This window comes from Littorina saxatilis, linkage group LG6 (genome assembly GCF_037325665.1).
Source record: "Littorina saxatilis isolate snail1 linkage group LG6, US_GU_Lsax_2.0, whole genome shotgun sequence".
Taxonomy (NCBI): domain Eukaryota; kingdom Metazoa; phylum Mollusca; class Gastropoda; order Littorinimorpha; family Littorinidae; genus Littorina; species Littorina saxatilis.
Window position 1 is genome coordinate 42,603,406 of NC_090250.1, and position 20,747 is coordinate 42,624,152.

At 42.9% G+C, this 20,747-nt stretch overlaps 1 protein-coding gene across 1 annotated transcript in view; it reads left to right on the forward strand.

The window, feature by feature from the left end:
• Positions 1 to 20,747, forward strand: part of LOC138968023 (gamma-aminobutyric acid receptor subunit beta-like) — a 160,982-nt gene that overhangs the window by 77,742 nt on the left and 62,493 nt on the right. The window contains exons 4-5 of the mRNA XM_070340584.1: positions 14,913 to 15,136; positions 15,811 to 15,893. Coding sequence (XP_070196685.1) covers positions 14,913 to 15,136; positions 15,811 to 15,893 — 307 coding nt within the window. The remainder of the gene's footprint in view (positions 1 to 14,912; positions 15,137 to 15,810; positions 15,894 to 20,747) is intronic.

Here is a 20,747-nt window from a genome sequence, read left to right on the forward strand (position 1 = left end):
GAGAGAGCTAATGGTTCCGGGTCGCTCTTAACTTAAAGCATTCCTTCTCGTCCTGTTGTCTTCGCCAGGGCGTACGTCAGGATGCCTGCAGCAGTAAAGTGACGATGCCAACCACAACAGTTAAAGGCATGGTTCTCCCCGTGTAAACGGTTCGACTTACCATCTCAGTTCTGTTTAGGCTATTACATTAGACAAGACTTCACTTGGACACATGCTAAACTTCAACCGTCTGGGTTTTTCTATGCAGGGCGGGACATTTTTGAATGATTGTGACTAGTTTTTGGCTCACGTAAGTGTAGCCTATGCGATCGTAACTTTGTCTGTCTGTGCGTGCGTGCGTGCGTATGTGCGTATGTGCGTGCGTGTGTATGTCTGTGGTAGAAACTCTAACATTTGAAGACGTCACATTACATTGACGTCACATTATGACGTAAGAGGGTTAGACGTCACGCGAAGGAAGTACTGAAAGTCTCGGTCATTATTATTTTGAGCGGGCCGAGACTAGTTGGCAGTCGTGTCCCTGTAAGTAGCACAGGCACTCGTCACGAGGTGGGCGGGGCCTATGTCTTGGCTGTCACTTGTGATCGACGGGGGGTCTTTTCTTATGGTTTATAGTAGTAGTCTTGAGAGCGCACAGGCCCCGCCCACTTTGATCCCGACCCGATCGTGACGAGTGCCTGTGGGCTACATGCAGACAAACAGATCTAGATCTAGTGTCTCGCTTTCTTGCACAGTTTCACCTATGCTCTTTCTGTGTGTGTGTGTGTGTGTGTGTGTGTGTGTGTGTGTGTGTGTGTGTGTGTGTGTGTGTGTGTGTGTGTGTGTGTGTGTGTGTATGTGTGATGGAGTGATTGAGTTTGTGTAATACTGTTTGTCGATTTCTTACGTGAGCCTTGATGGCTTCGCCTCTTGTTTTGATGTCTTATGTTTCTTCGACACATTACACAATCGGTTTTTGAAACGAGACAAAACAGTTTTGAACTCCAAAAGCAAATATCAGCAAAAACCTAAATGTGTCCCTCTCGTTGGCTCACGTAAGTGTAGCCTATGCGATCGTAACTTTGTCTGTCTGTGCGTGCGTGCGTATGTGCGTGCGTGCGTGCGTGTGTATATCTGTGGTAGAAACTCTAACATTTGAAGACGTCACATTACATTGACGTCACATTATGACGTAAGAGGGTTAGACGTCACGCGAAGGAAGTACTGAAAGTCTCGGTCATTATTATTTTGAGCGGGCCGAGACTAGTTGGCAGTCGTGTCCCTGTAAGTAGGCTACATGCAGACAGACAGATCTAGATCTAGTGTCTCGCTTTCTTGCACAGTTTCACCTATGCTCTTTCTGTGTGTGTGTGTGTGTGTGTGTGTATGTGTGACGGAGTGATTGAGTTTGTGTTACTGTTTGTCGATTTCTTTCGTGAGCCTTGATGGCTTCGCCTCTTGTTGTAATTAATTCTTTAAAAAAAATCCATTCAGCACAAAAAGCACTCAGATTGTTGATTTTGAATATGTGTCTAATTAAGTTGAGGGATGATTTTCATGTAAAAGCATGGATCTGAGATTGTGAGTCAGATGTCTCATTGTGCCTTTAAAATGACGAGACCTACTTCTTACGTTATATGTAATCTTGAATTTAGCGTTATAAATTCAGGGAAGTTCTTGAGGTGCATAGTTAGCCCCCCCCCCATTTTTTAACATGCTCTTTAAAGCATAAACAAGTCATTTAGAATGCCATTCGTGTTACGGAATTACCTCGTTTTACTTACATTTAGTTTAGAAGGAAAACATCGCTGCAGTTATTTTGAGTACAAAGATGACAAGCAAAGCTAGCTGAAAAAGGTGACTGAAATTATATTTTTTCTTCGACCAACGACAAGCATAATGCACACCTTTAGAGCTCGTTCCGTCGATCAATGTCACTAGAGTAATTCTTATCATTGATAAAAGTGCATTCTTTCAGATACAATGCGATAATGGCACTGGCCAGTAAGATTTGAATTGACATCACTAAAGTTCAATTGAAGATCACCTGTTAAAACATAAATGGGATGAGAATGATTGTTTGGTTGGTGGGTTTTGTTGTTCATGTCCCTTCAACCGTTTTGGCTATTCGTGACCTACTCAATTGTGTTTCCTTTCTGGTCCACACCCCAAAGGACTGGGTGGCCGAGTGGTAACGCACTTGCGCTCGGAAGCGAGAGGTTGCGTGTTCAGGCCTGGGTCAGGCCGCAATTTTCTCCCCCCTTTCCTAACCTAGGTGGTGGGTTCAAGTGCTAGTCTTTCGGATGAGACGAAAAACCGAGGTCCCTTCGTGTACACTACATTGGGGTGTGCACGTTAAAGATCCCACGATTGACAAAAGGGTCTTTCCTGGCAAAATTGTATAGGCATAGATAAAAATGTCCATCAAATACCCGTGGGACTTGGAATAAAGTAAAAAAAAAAATTCCATCTCACACGGCATTAAGTCTCAGGAAACATGAATACACGCATGCAGGGGAAAAAAATATGGGTAGCGCCGTATGTATGGCAGCTCGCTTTCCCCGGGGAGAAAGCAGCCCGAATTTCCATGAGGGTAACCTCACTGGACTGTAAATCTTATCCAATCCAATCCAATCCAATCCAAACGTCAAAGACCATCATTCCACGTTGTCCTCGGCGCTTGCATTGTGGGTGTTCAAGGTCCTGAAACAACGCTTTGAAACACTTCATAGATTAGATCATATCATGCATGGATTTGTTCGCATGCAATGCATCCGTCGATGTGGCACAGACAGATGTTCGACACGCCGCGACAAGGTGGCAGCTGTAAATAGATTATACTTCTAGAATTCATTTATCTGGTGCAAGGATGTAAGGAGATGCCGAACTACGTGATAATGACGTTTGGCCTTTGCCCTTTTTGCTACAGACAGCGTCGTTATTGCCGGATTTCTGGTTTGAATATAGCTTGTGGAAAGGTCTTAGAGGTACAGTGGTTATAACGGAAGAGAAAAACGCTACCCTGGTTGAATTTAATGTTTTGTGCTTAGGTTCACATCGGTCATATTTTCTTAGGAGTTCCCGTCTCTGGTGTTATTTTTGTTTCGGTAGCTGATTATGTATTCATTTCTTTGTCATTTTGTTATAGTTTTATTTGTTTTGTCTTTGTAATCATGTTTCCATTAAAATGTACAGAGAAACTCAGCATGAAAAGTCCATTAATGTTAACATTTGAAATTTTCTTTGTTCAATTTTCTTTCTCCATCAAAATACATTTCCAGAAGACTCTTTTCGCCTCTCGGATCAATGTTTCATCCCCTGGATTTGCTTTTTGGGGGTAATTTTTCTGTAATTGGCATGCTTTTTCTTTTGATGATGGAAAAATGAAAACCATCTGAATTGAAGTGGATATATAATTGTAAATCCGGTTACTTGAGGGCATACGGAAAGTGATATTGTATTTAAAAATGTTTTGTATCGATACCTAGCACGAAAAAGCATTCAATGTAACAAGCCTTTCATTTCAGCCTAGCCTTAGGCATTTTTTAATGATTTTATAACCAGTGGAAATGAACAATAAGCATATGAAAACTTGCTATTGACGGATCTGAACCTTTTTCTGAATGTTTTGGACTATTTCTGTTTCTAGTCCAGGCGCGCGCCCGTGCGTTTGTGTGCGCGTGTGCGTGCGAGTGTGTGTGTGTGTGTGTGTGTGTGTGTGTGTGTGTGTGTGTGTGTGTGCTTTCATTTTTATTTCATTGGCCATGTGTTTTACAACTGATGAATACAAACATACCAAGGCTCTCTCTCTCTCTCTCTCTCTCTCTCTCTCTCTCTCTCTCTCTCTCTCTCTCTCTCTCTCTCTCTTTTAAACATGAGCCCCCCCCCCCCCCACACACACACACACACACACACACTCTCGACTGCGTGACGACAGCTAACTGAATATCCTCCCCCCGGAAAAAAAAGATGGATGAGAAACTAAAAATAGGCGAAAGGAGGGTTGCGAAGAGGGGGATGGGGGGGGGGGGGGGGACTCATGAACCAGACAACCATGAAACGGATGATTTAGGTTGTTGCCTAATGTCCTAGTCCATTACAGGTTTCAGTGAAAGCTTGACCTTTTGTCTCTCCCTGTACTTTTATGCGTGCCTTTCTGTAGTGAACGTAGCGGTACTCAGCATTTAGAACATCCATATCAGTATTAGTGGTAACAAAGCACTTCCAGCATTTTATCGCTTCTTGTGTGTATTTACTGAAAAGGAAAACGTGAGCTGGTGAGTACTTCCAGTTTTTGATCGCATTTGATGGTTTTTTCCCACATATCATCGGCGGCGTTAAGCGGAATGTACAATATTTTACTGTTTTCTTCAGTAAAATACTGGGAAAGAAATCGTTATCCGGTCAATGCTACCGCTTTTGATCGCGTAAGATAGTTTTTTTCTATCAAAATTAAGCTAATGATATTTCATTACACACCTTAGCCTGACAGATTATCATGAATTGCTGACCAGTTTTTGTAGCCTGTATACTGCTAGCCATTTGGGCAATGCCGGTTTAGAAAACACCCTGTACGACCTTCTTACTTAACTATGCGACCTTTCCATGCGTTTACCTGCTGCGGATTTTTTTTATCACTGTCTCATTATTGATTGTTTGATTGCTCTTCCCCAGGGATAATTTCTATGCCTTGTCCTCTTGCAATAGGATGGGTATGGGTTGGTAGGTCGTTCCGGACTCATCATGTCTATGCCTTGTCCTCTTGCAATAGGATGGGTATGGGTTGGCAGGTCGTTCCGGACTCATCGTTTCTATGCCCTGTCCTCTTGCAATAGGGTGGGTATGGGTTGGTAGGTCGTTCTGGACTCATTTCTATGCCCTGTCCTCTTGCAATAGGATGGGTATGGGTGGGCAGGTCGTTCTGGACTCATTTCTATGCCCTGTCCTCTTGCAATAGGTTGAGTATGGGTGGGCAGGTCATTCTGGACTCATCATTTTGTGTATGTGTTGATTTTGCTGTTGTGTACTCAAAAGTTACTCAATGTTGCTGTACGGTACGTTCATACCACATGCTCTTACTGTGTTGCTTCGTGTTATCATGTACGGTTGTCGTTTTAGTTGTGATACTTTTCGGGTTATGGACATTTCAGAGTGTTGAAAGAACAAAAGAATGACGAAGACGTAAGTAAGGAAAAAGGACAACGAGAACGAAGAAAGACAAATAAAAAAAAAGCAAAACCGACAAGAAAAAATAACTGAAATAACAAAGAAAATAAAACCTGTTACATCATGTATTCAAGCTTCAGGATCAAAGCTCGAGTGAAATTCTTGTGGGACAACAATCCATTGATAAGATTTCCCATGTGTTTCAAAGTTGCTAGATCCCCGAGCCCCTCCGCCACCCCATCCTCTTACAAGGGCTTTGTCTAACGATGCTTTAAATGTCAGCTTGGAAACACATCGCTCACACAGAACGAGGAAGCCGTAAAAAAGAGGTAGAACAATACTGGCTTATTATTGGCTTGGCGACGCCCACACACCGTTGGCTCTAGTTGTCACTTTTCTGCGCTTGGTGGGGCACTTCTGTCGTCATTGTTCCGGGACTTGTCATCGATGTTTAGCCTCAAAGCCACGTTGCACAAAATAGGCTAAATGCATTTTAAACGTGCGATCAGGGAATTGGGAAATAACAATGCGGTTGAACTGGTTGGTGAGCTGAAGGAACAGGAGAGCTCGGGGGGGGGGGGGGGGTTGTTTTAAAGAGAGGTTGATATTGGCTTACTGGCTCACTGCCTGTGGATTTTAAGGGGAGCTTATGCCATTAAGTATTTGTATGAATATTGTTTGCTTTGATACAATGTCAAGGAAGAACTAACCTGGTATAATAGATGACACGTTACTATTCCTGTGGTTATAGTGCAATGTGTAGTTTTATCTCAGTTTTATAGTTCTACGTAAATAACCGACATTTTTTTTTAATCCTACCGCTGTTACTGTCAGTTAACACTTATTTGCTGATCTTATTTTTCTCATAGACTCTACCATAACACCATCATCAGCCTTTTATCACTCCCAGCCTATCCTTGTAAGCTGTCTTGCCCTGACTGAAGTACAGGCGACGCCGCTAGCCTTCCACCAATCACTCACAAGCGCTTGACTTTTAGCGTCTTCTCCTTCAACGGAGCTGTCGCTTTTCCAATCTCCTGTTGCTCATACAACACTGGTCCCAAATATACCGGCGCCAAGGTGGACGATGGTCCTTTAGACTGGACCAGACAGGGCCGGACCAAATTAACACTCCGCTACAACGTCCGGGTCTTGCCGTGAGGCAGAGGTGTTGAACAGACTGGACATTGCAGCGTGTTGGTTAAAGGCACAGTGCTTCCTGTGTTAACGATCTGGCTCACCACCTCAGATCTGGGCAGCCTTTTACATGGGATATAAGACCATCCCTCCGCTTGGACATGTACAAAAATACAGAAGCCTGATTGTTTTCTGTGCTGCAGATTGGGAATTTTTGAATTATTTATTTTATTTTCAAGCCACCATTGTCAATCTGCAAAATTGATTCATTTAAAAACAAAATTCAACTCTGCGGAGAAAGCGGTCAAAATATTGTTTTTTGATGTGTCTCCATTTGGACACATACCAACAAATCAAGAGCCTGACTGATGCGTGTGGTGCAGAGTTGAGATTTTTGTATGAAATATTTTGTTCAGCCCGCTCATCTAGGTTTCTTCAAAACACAAACCCGAGGCTGATCTGTTAACAGAATGAGGATCATGCCAGGACCGGAAGTACTCTCCACAAATCCCGTCATGCAAACATCAATGACGTAAAATGCGTCATGCAGCACGTGCCAGGGGAGCTCACAAACACTTCAGTTGGTCAGATAATCTGATTTTAAATCGATGCTGTTCTTCGACGCAGAGGTCCTGTCCAGGCTTCCTTCGCCCATGCTTGCTGACACGGCGTCGTGCCTAGCAGCTCACAAAGCATGTTTGCTCTTGCCAAGATGGATAGAGAGTCAAGAGGAGGAAACCTTATAGTCTGGAGACATTTCTCGTCTGACGGCAAAAGAGCACGCCCAAAACCTTTGAGCTATCGGGAAAGCCAGGATGGACTAACGTCACTGCCGGGGGTAATTGCCTCCCTTGGGACTAGAAGTTATGACGAAACAGGGAGAAAGAAAATGTTGTTCCACTAGCTGACGCAGGTAAATTACAGCTTTCAAGTTAAAGGAGTAAAAAAAGAACAGTACTTAAAATATTTTCGATTTTGCTTTCAAGGGTAGACTAAGCAAGTTTTCTCCCTTTGAATAAGGTGTTTGTTGAGGGGGCGGGGGAGGGGGGGGGGTGCTTGTTTTCGAGGTGACAAAAGTGTTTCTCATAAGGTTGTCAGCTAGAGAAATAAGTCAGCTGAAGTTTTCATGCTTATTTATTCTACTGCTGATTTCCAGGTACTGTTTTCAATTTACTTTTACACTTAGTTAGTTATTGCGTTGGAGAGCTGTCCTTAATAACATTTTTTTTTAGCAATGACCCAAACTGTGCAGCAGAGGAAGCCCATACGAATTGAGGAATATTCTACGCATGTATAAACAAATTCATTATCATTTTCAATAGTTCTCCTGAAATCAAATGTTGTTTCTGTATAAATGCCAACATTCTTTCTTCGATGCTTCATCTTTTAATAGGTATCTATGCTGAAAAGCCAAAGATATATTAGTTGTGCTCTCGAGCTAAAGATGAGCGTTACAATTGGTTAGACGAAACGTTTCCCTCCTTTCATGCGATGAGATTGAGATTCTGTTGCTTGTAACTTTAATGCACTTTACAGGGGGAAAACGTCGTCCCCAGACTGGTTGCTGTCTAAATGTCATCTGCGAGGTAAAGCTTACTGGTTTTAGGGAAGGTATTCACATAAAACCAAAAATTCACATTTGCCAAGTTTCGAGAAAATAAATCATTTAAAGTTTTTATTTTTTTCTAAATGGATAAACTCTACCAGAATTGTGGTTTTCTTTTGTTTCTACTTTTGCTTTATTGTTGCTTTTGCTTTTGTTTGATGTACGAGCTTTCTGTTGTGCACGACAGATGTATCAATTATTCAACGCAGCATCTTTTTTGGTCAACAAGCGAGGATGATTGCACATACATTTACTTAATGGTAACGTGACCCTGGCTCCATCCGGGGAAATTTTGTCGTGCTATTTTCAGTTGACAAAATATTGTTAGTGATTCATTGATCAGTTTCGATGTAAATTAATGTTTCTGAATAGGTTGAATGTAGAGATACGCGCATATGCAGAAACAAACACACACACACGTGCACACACACGCACACACACACACACACACACACATACACACACACACACACACACACACACACACACATTTTCAGTACACACGCACACACGCAAGGACACACACGCGCACACACGCACACACACACACACACACATTTTCAGCACGCACGCACTATAACACACACACACACACACACACACTCGCGCGCGCGCGTATTTGCAGTGCTAAAGGTCCTTGCTAACAGAATAAAAGGGAGCCTGCGGAACGCCACCGCCCACAGCGAAGATGTGGATTAAAGGAGACACTAATTTGTTTACGGATTTTTTCAGGTCGACCTTTGCTCCACTTCTCTAATGACGTAGCAGACTCTATGACGTAAAAACCGCCGTGGCTGTCGTCTGCAATATTTCCAATAAAGCGTGGGTTGTCCATTTTGGTTTGCTCCTTAATCTGCAGTCGTTGAGATTTTACGGACAAGGGTATTGCGCGTATCGCAGTATCATCAAAATTAAAGATGCCTTTCTTCACGTGCATACATTCACGAGTACCCACACCAGATACGTCCAGGATTTTACATGGGATTAGCCTACATCCTTTTCCTTAGACAAATACCAAAAATATACAATTCACCAAGAGTGTCCCAAATCCGACCCCGCAGTTTGTTCTCACCCGTTCGGGTTTCACCCACGTTCGCTTCGTGCGCCTCAGCCCTGGTAGGGGAAGGGCTCCTAATATGGACCGGCTCCTAATATGGACCGGCTCCTAATATGGACCAGCTCCTAATATGGACCGGCTCCTAATATGGACCGGCTCCTAATATGGACCGGCTCCTAATATGGACCGGCTCCTAATATGGACCATTTGTGATTTTTTTTCTGTATTTAATTTTTGCTGAATGTCTATTAAAGCTATTTTACTCTAATAACGCCAAATTGTTAATCTAAGAGAGAAGGACTGCCAAACACAAAATGAAACTTATTCGCAAGAAAACAAGCTAGTTATCAGCATGAAACAAAAAGTGGTCCATATTAGGAGCCCTTCCCCTATCTAACTTTGCGGACTGAGTGAACGAGTTGAAAGTGGATAAACTCGTAGTAAAAAGCGGTCATATTGACTTGGAAATTCCATTCAATCTGTAAACTGTATTTCAATGTTCCAGGGAGGCCTTATAACAAAACGACAGTTGACGCACAGAGTTAATTTGGGACACTATTCTTTAATGTTATCCCAAAGCAACCGCTGTTATCAACATACACGTTTGGACAGATCTTAGGATTTTCCTTTGCCATCGTTCTTTCCTATTCTGTCTGAATTATATCTTTATTATTAGTTTCATTTTTTATTATGAGTTGGCTACTTCTTATTTTACCGAAGACATGCAGACGAAGAGGGATTTAAGTCTGGAAGGCACGACAGATTAATTTGTGCGTAGAAAAAACACATGAATGGGGCAAGAAAATAAGGCCGGAAACTGCTCAAAACTCGATGAAAGAACATGTCTGTGAACAAGGTATTAGTTTCCTATCCTGGAGGCCGAACTTTTCAGAATAAGACATTTTGAAAAGCATATCCATCACACTCCCATGCCCTGCGGAAACGATTATATCATGCACAGAAGCTCATCCCTTTTGTTTATGTACATCTTCTTGATCTGTGTATTCATTTATTACTTGCCTGAAGTGTCTTGGTGTGTGTGTGTGTGTGTGTGTGTGTGTGTGTGTGTGTGTGTGTGTGTGTGTGTGTGTGTGTGTGTTTCCTTGCTGACGGTGTGGGGCGACGTAGTTCAGTGCTTTGATCAGAAACCAGTTCGTCGCTGGTTTATGAAGTAGAACCCTGGGTGCGGTATGTTAAAATGTTGACGGCTGCGAGAGACTCGCTCACAATAAGCTGAAGCTGCGAATCAGTATAGTCACCGCTAGGTGGTGAAAGTAGGGCGTTGTGTTGTGAACGAGGTTGTACGGGAAACTTTTCAAATAGTCGGAAAATTACCATGCCCAAGTCACATGAACATGTGTGTGACAAACCAACAAACCAACCAATCAACGAACAGACAAACAAACAAAAGCTTTACCGTCGTTGGTGAATATTGCAACATCTGGCGTGAGCACTGCCAGTTGATGTGGGACATGCAACATGTCTCAAGGCAAGACGAAGGCAAGGCAAACGAGTTTATTTCTCACTAATGTAGTTGTATTACACTCACCAGTAAAACACTAAGAAGATGTCAGGATGATCTGGAAAACCTGACGTGTTGCCGAACAATTACGAAGGGAACATTGGAGAGTCTTATTTTTGAAATGGGATGATATATCTGCAGACAAAAACTCTTCCATCACCGATCACGATGGACAAAACATTGAATGTAAACAGATAATAAACAGATTCTACCAAACGATGTAACGATTGTTTTTTTTCGATGTGCCAGTATCTTCTTGCTCTCTCTCTCTCTCTCTCTCTCTCTCTCTCTCTCTCTCTCTCTCTCTCTCTCTCTCTCTCTCTCTCTCTCTCTCTCTCTCTCTCTCTCTCTTAAGATGTTTCTTTCTCGTTTCCAAGTCTTCTCTCCTCGAGCCTTCTCTACTTGCGCTGGCCATTGAAATTCTTATGTCAACACGGCCAATGAAAGGTAAACCGCAGCTCGCAAGCAGAAGACGAGGATGCCACCGACAATTAAACGGCCGCTTGCGCCAAGAAAGGAGCAGAGACTGCAGTGTTTGAAGTTCTCAATCTTGGCCAAACTTGCTGAGCACGCGGAGAAACCTTTCAGGAACTCATTACCCGCTCTACTCGTTAAAGACTGTTTGCTTACTTTTTTTTTCTCCCCAAGATCCTTGGGAGTATCGATGGGCAAAACAATATGTTGCGGAATCTGCTTCCCTTCAGCTGTTTCGTTGCTGGACGCGCTCGGCAAACCTTTCGAACTAAAACAAGCACTTGAAACTGTGTGTTACGACAATGGGCAAGGACCGCAATTATAGTCTTGTTTTCTAGAACTTCTGTGTGCGACGCCAACCTCAAAACTCTTCAGCTATCGAATATTCTTGAACGTTTCTTGCGGTGGACAAACACACACGGCCAGAGATTCAGTGAAGCGCGTTGGCCTTTGTTTCTGTTATGGTTTGAGAGGCTTGGTCACACAGTCGTAGTTATTGTGATGGTTTGCAGTGTCTGTCTTAGGGTGGATAACGGCAGCAGGAGACACGATTTTCATGTTGAGAGTCTGCGTATGAACGAAACGGTTCCCGGCATATTTTGACGCGAGGGGGGAGGGGAATTTGGGCGGGTGGGTTTAAAGGCACAGTCCTTCCCGCGCAACGTTTCGGTTCTCCGTCTCAGATCTGGCCAGGTGTGTACATAGATAGATAGATAATTTATTGCCAAGTGTACAATACATGAATGAACATAAAAAATACACGAGGAAAGCAGCTTGCTGTGTGATAAAAACAAAAATAAATAGCATTCATACATCACTGGCGCATAGCATCATACATACATGGGTAAGACAATTTGGTATCACAGTAACTAATACATACACTATACAGACATGGTGAGAACTATGAAACTCTAAGAGAATAAGGCTATCCCTTCACTTGCTCACATGCACCAACAATCAACACCCGGACTGCTTTCCACGCGGAGTGGGCATGTTGTTATGAATTACATTGGTAGGCACAGAGTTAATTGGTAGGCCCTATGTGTCCCATATGATGGTCTTATTATCCCGTGCAAAAATCCTCGGCAGATCTTAAATAGTGAGCAGAACTGTTACCAAAGGAAGGTTTGTTTGTTTGGAGTTTGCGAGTCCAGTATATTAGGTATTACTCTTAGTTTGTTTGTTTGTTTGTTTGTTTGTTTGCTTGACGCCCAGCCGACCACGAAGGGCCATAATTATCAGGGCGGTGCTGCTTTGACATATAACGTGCGCCACACACAAGACAGAAGTCGCAGCACAGGCTTCATGTCTCACCCAGTCACATTATTCTGACACCGGACCAACCAGTCCTAGCACTAACCCCATAATGCCAGACGCCAGGCGGAGCAGCCACTAGATTGCCAATTTTAAAGTCTTAGGTATGACCCGGCCGGGGTTCGAACCCACGATCGACCTCCCGATCACGGGGCGGACGCCTTACCACTAGGCCAACCGTGCCGGTTACCAAAGGAAGGGCTGTGTGTGCCTTTATGTAAGTCGAAGTGGCGAGTGTGGTTTGCTTCATGTCACAAATTCAGCCAGGGATTTCGTGACACCAATAGCTGCGGTAAAACCCAACAAGCGAAAGGCTTGCTCTCTCTCGGAGACAAGGTCCCGAGGAAACCTCACAGTGTTCAAATTGGTTTGGAGGACGGCATTTGCAAGAAGCATCCTTGTAAGAAGTCAAAATCCCAAGATTGGAAACTTTGATCTTGGTTCAGACCTAAAGACCCTGGATTAAACCCGTTGTGTGTTCTGGACTGGTGTTCGGCAGTTCACATGCTTGTTCGTGATGTCTTTGTTGCAAATTATAGGTACTATTTTTGTCCAAACTGTCACAGTTTCCTTTGCCTTGTGTATCGCCGTCTCAAATAAACTTTGCAGCTATGTTATTTAAGACTACAACGGCAAGAGCAAGATTGAACATATAAGGTTGTCTCATAGCTATTTCCTGGTCGTAAAAAAAGAAAAGTATGTTGTTTGTACGTTTTATTATTGTTAAAACAAAATGTTGCGTTCACAAATATTTCAACCCTGCGGTCTTTTAAGTACACAGACAAACACCTCAACACTAATTATACAGACAACTCAACACTAATTATACAGACAACTCAAAACTTATAATACAGAAAACTTATAATACAGGTCGTAGGGTAGCACGATTTTAGTGTTGTAAGATATCTCGAGTAGTCTCGGGCCACTGAGCTTTATAAGGCTGGCGCCCATCTCCTCTCCATCCATGCCCCTAATGGCTTTGCCGTGAGGGCGTAAAACTTACATTTTCTTCTCCTCTCCATCGCTGCCTTCAATTTCCTCGGCCCTGAATAACACAATGAGCCCATTTACAGCTGGGTGAACTTGATAGCTCTTGAACAAATCTTGCGAGAGCAAGTCCTTTGTACTAAAAGGTTTTTACTGACTCAAATACAATATCAAGGTGCTGTATGGTACACACGACACCGCGTCACTGTTGAGTTGCATTTGTTGTCACCGTTCCATTTGTTTACATTTTAACAAATCTGATTAAATGAATGGAACAAGGAAAAACTGCACTAATTTAAACATTATTCGACGAATTCCATGCTACACTCGAAGTATCCCGAAGAAGGAACGATAGATCCATTACCAAAAAAAGGCTGAATAATAATAGAAATATCGAATGAAAAAGTGTATTACACGAAAGCAATAGTGCTGATTTGTAAATGAAGTCATATTTCCGAGGTTCAAACGATAAGCACGCCTCGGGTCACATCAAAATAAGTCAACTTCCTTCAACATGATTCTGTCTTTATGTACACTTTAAGATACAAATACCGCCTGGAAAAACTAAAGGGGGAAATACACGTACGTCTTTCAGTTTTTTTGTAGAACCGGATGTGACAGCTATAAAAGTCTAAACCTTTTCCCTAAAAAAAATCCCCGTCACAGTTGCAACAGAAATAAGCAGCGAGAACGTGTTCAATTGTACTACATGCACATTGGATACGCCTCAAAAGAGGCCCACATGCAAGCTGCTCAATTTGAAAAGGAGGAAACGACCAGACACGTCCGCTGTCATGGCCGCACGAAGTGTGCTTCCGTGCTGAGACCAGTGGCTATAGTGTTGTTATCGTTGTCACGTTTTTGTATTGGTGCGCCCATCTTCAGCTCTTCTGTGGTGTCATGTGATGGGATGGGGGATTGAAAAGCGGGAGAGGCAGTTCGACCTGTGCTTCGAATTTTGTTATTTTTTGTTATGTTTTTTTTGTTTGTATCCTATTCTGTGTTATCCTCCATAGACTCACCATCTTGAGATCAAGGAAACGACACTAACGCCATTTTCTTTTCATCGTCTCCTTTTCACTTGTTTGTCCGTCCTCTTCCAAGACTAGGCCGACGTAATGGTGAATAGCTCGATGTGTCTATAATTAGGCAAAAAAAAAAGAGGTCTGTTTACGGTAACATTGGCCCAAAAATAGGGTCGGTAGGTCGGGATTTTTTTTTTTCTTTTTTTCTTCCCCAAAAAACATATTTTTAAGTTATTTTTGCAAAAAACACAAGATTTTTTTTTCTCCCAAATGCCAAAAAAAAAGTCTAGGGTCGCGCGAAAAAACTAGGGTCGGTCGGGTTACCGTAAACAGACCTATTTTTTTTTTTGGCCTTAAAGAAAAACGACACCGATTCAACAAACCAAGACGTCTATTGTTGACCCTCTCTTCTAAAGTAAAAGCTCTAACATCAAAACTGAGCAAAATCATAATGCGAACAATGGCGTCACGTATACATTCTCAGTGTCGCTTCTCCTGCCCAGAATCCGATACAGACTCACTATCGAGAACGAAGTGTGTCTGGGTGTCAGCAGGAGAAATTACTCGTAAGCTCACCGCTAGCCGGCTTTGCATGTATCGGCATCGTATATATGTAATGGTTCCGTTTCTTTATTCTGTTTTCAGGACTATACCATCACAATGTACCTGAACCAATACTGGCGAGACGAGCGGTTACAGTTTTCCCAGAACGAAAACGAAAGCCTTACCTTGACTGGAGACTTCGCCGAGAGGATCTGGGTTCCCGACACTTTCCTCGCCAATGACAAGAGCTCCTTTCTTCATGACGTCACAGAGAAAAACAAGATGGTGCGTCTGTTCGGAAATGGCTCCCTTGTCTACGGAATGAGGTAAGAGCTATGTATTACATTGTTCGTATTCATTGTGTGGTTATAATATCTTTCCCGTTTTATTGTTAAAATCACGATCTGATGAAAAGATTCGATATTAGATACAAATTTCGAATGTGGTCGTCCAAAACTTGGTAGCTCTTGTCATTGTTGACCTCTTTGAAACCTGGTTCTGATAAAACTAACAGCTGCTCGTATCGAACAAAATAATCTTAGTTTAACCTTCATTTTAAGAGCAGCAGGTTATTATGTTGATTCAAAGTTTAAGTATGTTAATTATAATTAGCTGTTGAATTCAGCAACGCTGTATGGACGTTTTGTGTGAAGGTAAAGAATACTCGTTGATAAAAGGTGAAATTCTAAGCAATTAATTCGGTAAAAAATGCCCAGTGAACACAGAAAGCAGCCAAGCTGTTAATTGTTGGTATGTGTCCAAGTGGGAAAATGGCATCAACGCAAGTAAAAGCCTAGACGGATCTGTAATGGTTTGCGTGATGGTTTATACCTGATGAGGAATCTTCCGACTCTTCCATTTTGCACTTGATTGCTTGGAAAGTTGTGTTGGTGTACTGTTTTATTCGCTAGTTCTGGCTTGTGCTTAAATGTTTATTTGTCTCGAGTTTCATTTCTACGTGTTGCATGACGTAACCCGTGTGACATTTGTATGACGCCAGATTCACAACGACCCTGGCCTGTATGATGGACCTGCACAACTACCCCCTGGACAACCAGCAATGCACCGTGGAAATTGAAAGCTGTGAGTAACGTTTTGCATTAAAGAGCTAGCACGAAGAGAAAACAGAATAACCATGCAGTTTGGTCAAATATGCTAGATAGTTCATACATTGCTAGATAGTTCATACATTGCTAGATAGTTCATACATTGCTAGATAGTTCATACATTGCTAGATAGTTCATACATTGCTAGATAGTTCATACATTTCAAACAGGGGTACCTGCGATGAGAGGTCATTAGGCCAAAAAAAAAAAATAGGTCTGTTTACGGTAACCCGACCGACCCTAGTTTTTTCGCGCGACCCTAGACCTTTTTTTGGCATTTGGGAAAAAAAAAGAAAAAAAAATCTTGGTTTTTTGGCAAAATATTAAACATAAAAATATGGGTTTTTTGAAAAAAAAAAAAAAAAAAAAAATCCCGACCTACCGACCCTATTTTTTGGGCCTATGTTACCGTAAACAGACCTATTTTTTGTTGGCCTTATGACCATGCACAAGTGTCCTTATATTACAAGTGTCCTCTGACATTACGCCTGAAGTCCAAAGCTTTGGTCACTACATTTTCGATTAAAAAAAGACTTCCGAAGTCAACTTCGGGCACAATTAAGGAAGGCTTTCAAGTACTCTTTGGTACAGTTGATAGACACAGGGATTCCACGGTGTGTCCTCTCATTGGAGGTGTCCTCTTATCAAAGGGGCCTGACTTCACATGAACAACTGTACTTCCTATCTTAACTGTGAAACAATCGCAACAAACCGAAAAATCAGCACAGTCTTATTTCAGAAGTCTTTTTAACACCAGCAAGTCCTGTCTAGCCATGCAGCCGATTTTTCAGACCTCCCTGGCTTCACGTGCAAATTCTGCTTGACACTGGCTCGCTGCGTATGCCTATAACGTTTGACTTTCATCCCAACACACACGCGACCAAGAAGGACTTTGGCGGCCCTGGTTCTTTACCCCGAGAATTGGATTTGAAGGGTTCCCAGCGAAACGGCGTCGGTCACAGGATGTTGTGTCTTCTCATTGACAATGTCTGTCGTTTTTGGGATAATTGTTTTATGGCCCTTGCCTACTCGTGCGGGAACAATTCGTATGAAGGGAAATGTGGTGGTGCGTAGAATGGATGTGACTGGTGGATTCTCGGGCCTCATCAGAATGTAAATGATAGTGCCTGTGTACCTCTATATTCATGGCGTCTAGGACAGCCTGATCCTAAAGAGGGGTCGAATCCTGTCATGGTTAACCGAGACGAAAGACTCCAGAACAAGAGCGAATCAGGAGCAATTCTTCGTGCTCAACCGGAGCAATAAGCTGCTAATGTTCACAATAATTTAGTGCTGGCTTCTTTTCTGCGGTTTTCCCCCATTTCACACGCTATTGGGAATATTGGGAAAAAACCAGGTTGGGTTAGGGAGAGAAGGAAAAATATGGGGGATTAAGGGGTAAAGAGTTAAAGAGAGAGCGGAGGAGGGACAGACAAACAGACAGAGCGGAATTGTTTGAATGCAAATCAGACAAAATGTTATTACGTTACTGAGCTGAAGCTTGAATCTTTACAAATTTGCGGTAGACAGGTTTAATACATTATTTCGTTCAGACAATTTGTCTGATTTCAAGGTTTGTTTGTTTAAACGATCCCTTGCACTATACAATGCATACGCTGAAATACACACTGTCGTTTACATGCTTCAGATTTTTGTTGCCACGTGGTAACAAGTTATTCGTAAGTTGTAAAACTTTGGCTGGCTCATGAACAGGAGGGTCTCAACCATTTCCTTATGCGTTATTGAATAGGGGTTGGGAGGTGGAGAGGAGGGGGGGAGGTAGTCTTACATATCATCTGTGGACATTGGCGTAAACGGTCTGGTGGGATTGTGTAGATAGATTTATTGCTGCCGCCATATTGATTCCTTTAGCCCAGATGTGTCTCGATGCAAAACAAATCTCTTTTTCTCTCTCTGTCTGTCTGTTTCTGTCTGTCTGTCTGTCTCTCTCTCTCTCTCTCTCTCTCTCTAATTGTCTTAGCCTTTGTCTGTCTGTCTGTCTGTCTCTCTCTCTCTCTCTCTCTCTCTCTCTCTCTCTCTCTCTCTCTCTCACCTCAGTCAAAACAATCTGACTTTCTCACAATCCCTGCACTTTGCTTTTTAACCAGAACTGTCAAAGTCAGCATGCACGCTGTCACCGTGCTTACATTTCCTCCACAGATTGTTGTGCTTTCTTTTCCTCGACTGACAAAATTGACGCAATGTATTTCATGTTAACTTTTGTTTGAAAAGGAGATGTCTGATCGTCTCTCCGTCTGTGTGTCTGCTTGCCTGCCTCTCTGTCTCTGTCTGTCTGTCTGTCTGTTTGTCTGGCTGGCTGTGCTCCCCCTCTCAATCTCTTTTTACATTTAGTCAAGTTTTGACTAAATGTTTTAACATAGAGGGGGAATCGAGACTAGGGTCGTGGTGTGTGTGTGTGTGGCTGTATGTCTGTGTGTGTCTGTGTTTGTGTGTATGTGTTTGTGTGTGTGTGTGTGTGTGTGTGTGTGTGTGTGTGTGTCTGTGTGTGTGTCTGTGCGTGTGTGTGTAGAGCGATTCAGACCAAACTACTGGACCGATCATTATGAAATTTGACATGAGAGTTCCTGGGAATGATATCCCCGGACGTTTTTTTAAAAAAAATTTGATAAATACTGTTGATGACGTCATATCCGGCTTTTTGTAAAAGTTGAGGCGGCACTATCACACCCTCATTTTTCAATCAAATCGATTGAAATTTTTGTAAAGCAATCTTCGACAAAGGCCGGACTTCAGTATTGCATTTCAGCTTGGTGGCTTAAAAATTAAGTTAATGACTTTGGTCATTAAAAATCTGAAAATTGTAATAAAAACATGTTTTATATAAAACGATCCAAATTTACGCTCATCTTATTCTACATTATTTCCTGATTCCAAAAACATATGAATATGTTATATTTGGATTAAAAACAATCTCTGAAAATTAAAAATATAAAAATTATGATCAAAATTAAATTTTCGAAATCGATTTAAAAACAATTTCATCTTATTCCCTGTCGGTTCCTGATTCCAAAAACCTATAGATATGATATGTTTGGATTAAAAACATGATATGTTTGGATTAAAAACACGCTCAGAAAGTTAAAACTAAGTGAGGTACAGAAAAGCGTGCTATGCAGCACAGCGAAACCACTACCGCGCAGAACAGGCTCGTCAGTTTCACTCCGTTTTGCACAAGCGGCGGACTACGGTCATTGTGAAAAAATGCAGTGCGTTCAGTTTCATTCTGTGAGTTCCACAGCTTGATCTAAATGTAGTAATTTCGCCTTACGCGACTTGTTATTCTCTGCCTTTCTCTCCCTCTCTCCCTTTCCATCTCTCTCTCTCTCTCTCTCTCTCTCTCTCTCTCTCTCTCTCTCTCTCTCTCTCTCTCTCTCTCTCTCTCTCGCTCTCTCTCTCTCTCTCTTTCTCTGTCTCTGTCTCTCTCTCTGTCTCTCTGTCTCTCTCTCTCTCTGTCTCTCTCTCTCTACTTCACCTCCCCACCTTCTCCTACGTCTCGCTGTCGCTACTCTGTTCACATCCTTTTGTGTCCCATAGTTTGTCTTTCAGATGACCTGGGAGGCAATCTCCGTACAGACACGTGGGACATCTGCCAGCCTTCACTTTTCTCTGCCTGATCCGAAACTTTAATGGAACGCTACGTTGCGTTTGCCCGAAGCCAGAAGCGGCCTATAACTTCATTCCCTGCACAAGAAAGGCCGATAAATTTGCTTATCACCCTCTTCAAACATGACTCATCAGCACAGTTAGTCCCTCCCCCCCCCCCCCCCCTGCCTCTTTTTTCTTTTGCCCACAAACCCTCCCCCGCCTTCTTAAGGTTCTGCGGTACATTTTCCAATCACCCATCCCACAGCCTCTCGATATACTCCGGCTCCTTTTCCCTTTACCCCTCCCGTTGCTTCATCATCTGTTCCGACTGTTATCCTTTCGGGCACCACCCGGCGCGCTGTCAGCGTTGTCTGAGGGTTCCCGAAGGCTCTTGTACAAAGCCGCAAAGCCTTAACCTGACAGGGGATGAGAGTTGGGGGCGGGGGTTGGTAGGAAGCTGTAGGGCCTGAAGTCTCATTGCTTACCTCTTCATCACGGAGTTTTTCTCCAGCTGTCATCTCTTTCATAACGCCGGTATACACACGATGATGGATGACGCTGCTGAGGTGAGAGTAATGGGAAGGAGACATCAGCCGCCCAACAACGGAGGGCCAATCAAAGTCGAGGAATTGATGACGGTTTCCGGTAGCGTGTAATGGCAGGACGTTATGGTCCATCTCGCGGTTCGGAGATCTCCTCGGATGAGTGCCTTTTGTGGCTCTGCTGGGTTGGCTTTCAGGGTTTGTGGTTCGCTTTGAGAATGGGATGTCTGGAAGGCTTTGATGCCTGCGATGTTGCTTTTAATGGTCGCGTTTGATCGAATTCTTCTCATCTTAGGCTTGCAAAGGGCAGTGACGTACGTCCAGCTGCTTCAATTCGTGATCAGAATCGACAACGAACAAAAACTCTCAGTGCACAAGCAGGTGGCTTGACTATGTTCGCCGTAGAAAAAACTCCCAATAAATGTGCTTCTCAACTTCTTCAAACATACCTCATCAGCTCTGTTACTTCTTCTGGGTGTGATCCCTCTTTCCTTGTTCGCAACCCCTCCCTCGCCCTACCGTGCAATGTGAAATCACTGACGTCAAAGCAAAACAAAGTTCGAAAAGGTTGAAATTTGTCTCACTTCTTCAGTATGTCTGCTGAGGACACGACAGCAAGTTTTGATAATAAGCTTCGTCTCCATGACTGAGTCATATCAGCAATTAAAGATTACTTGAGAGCT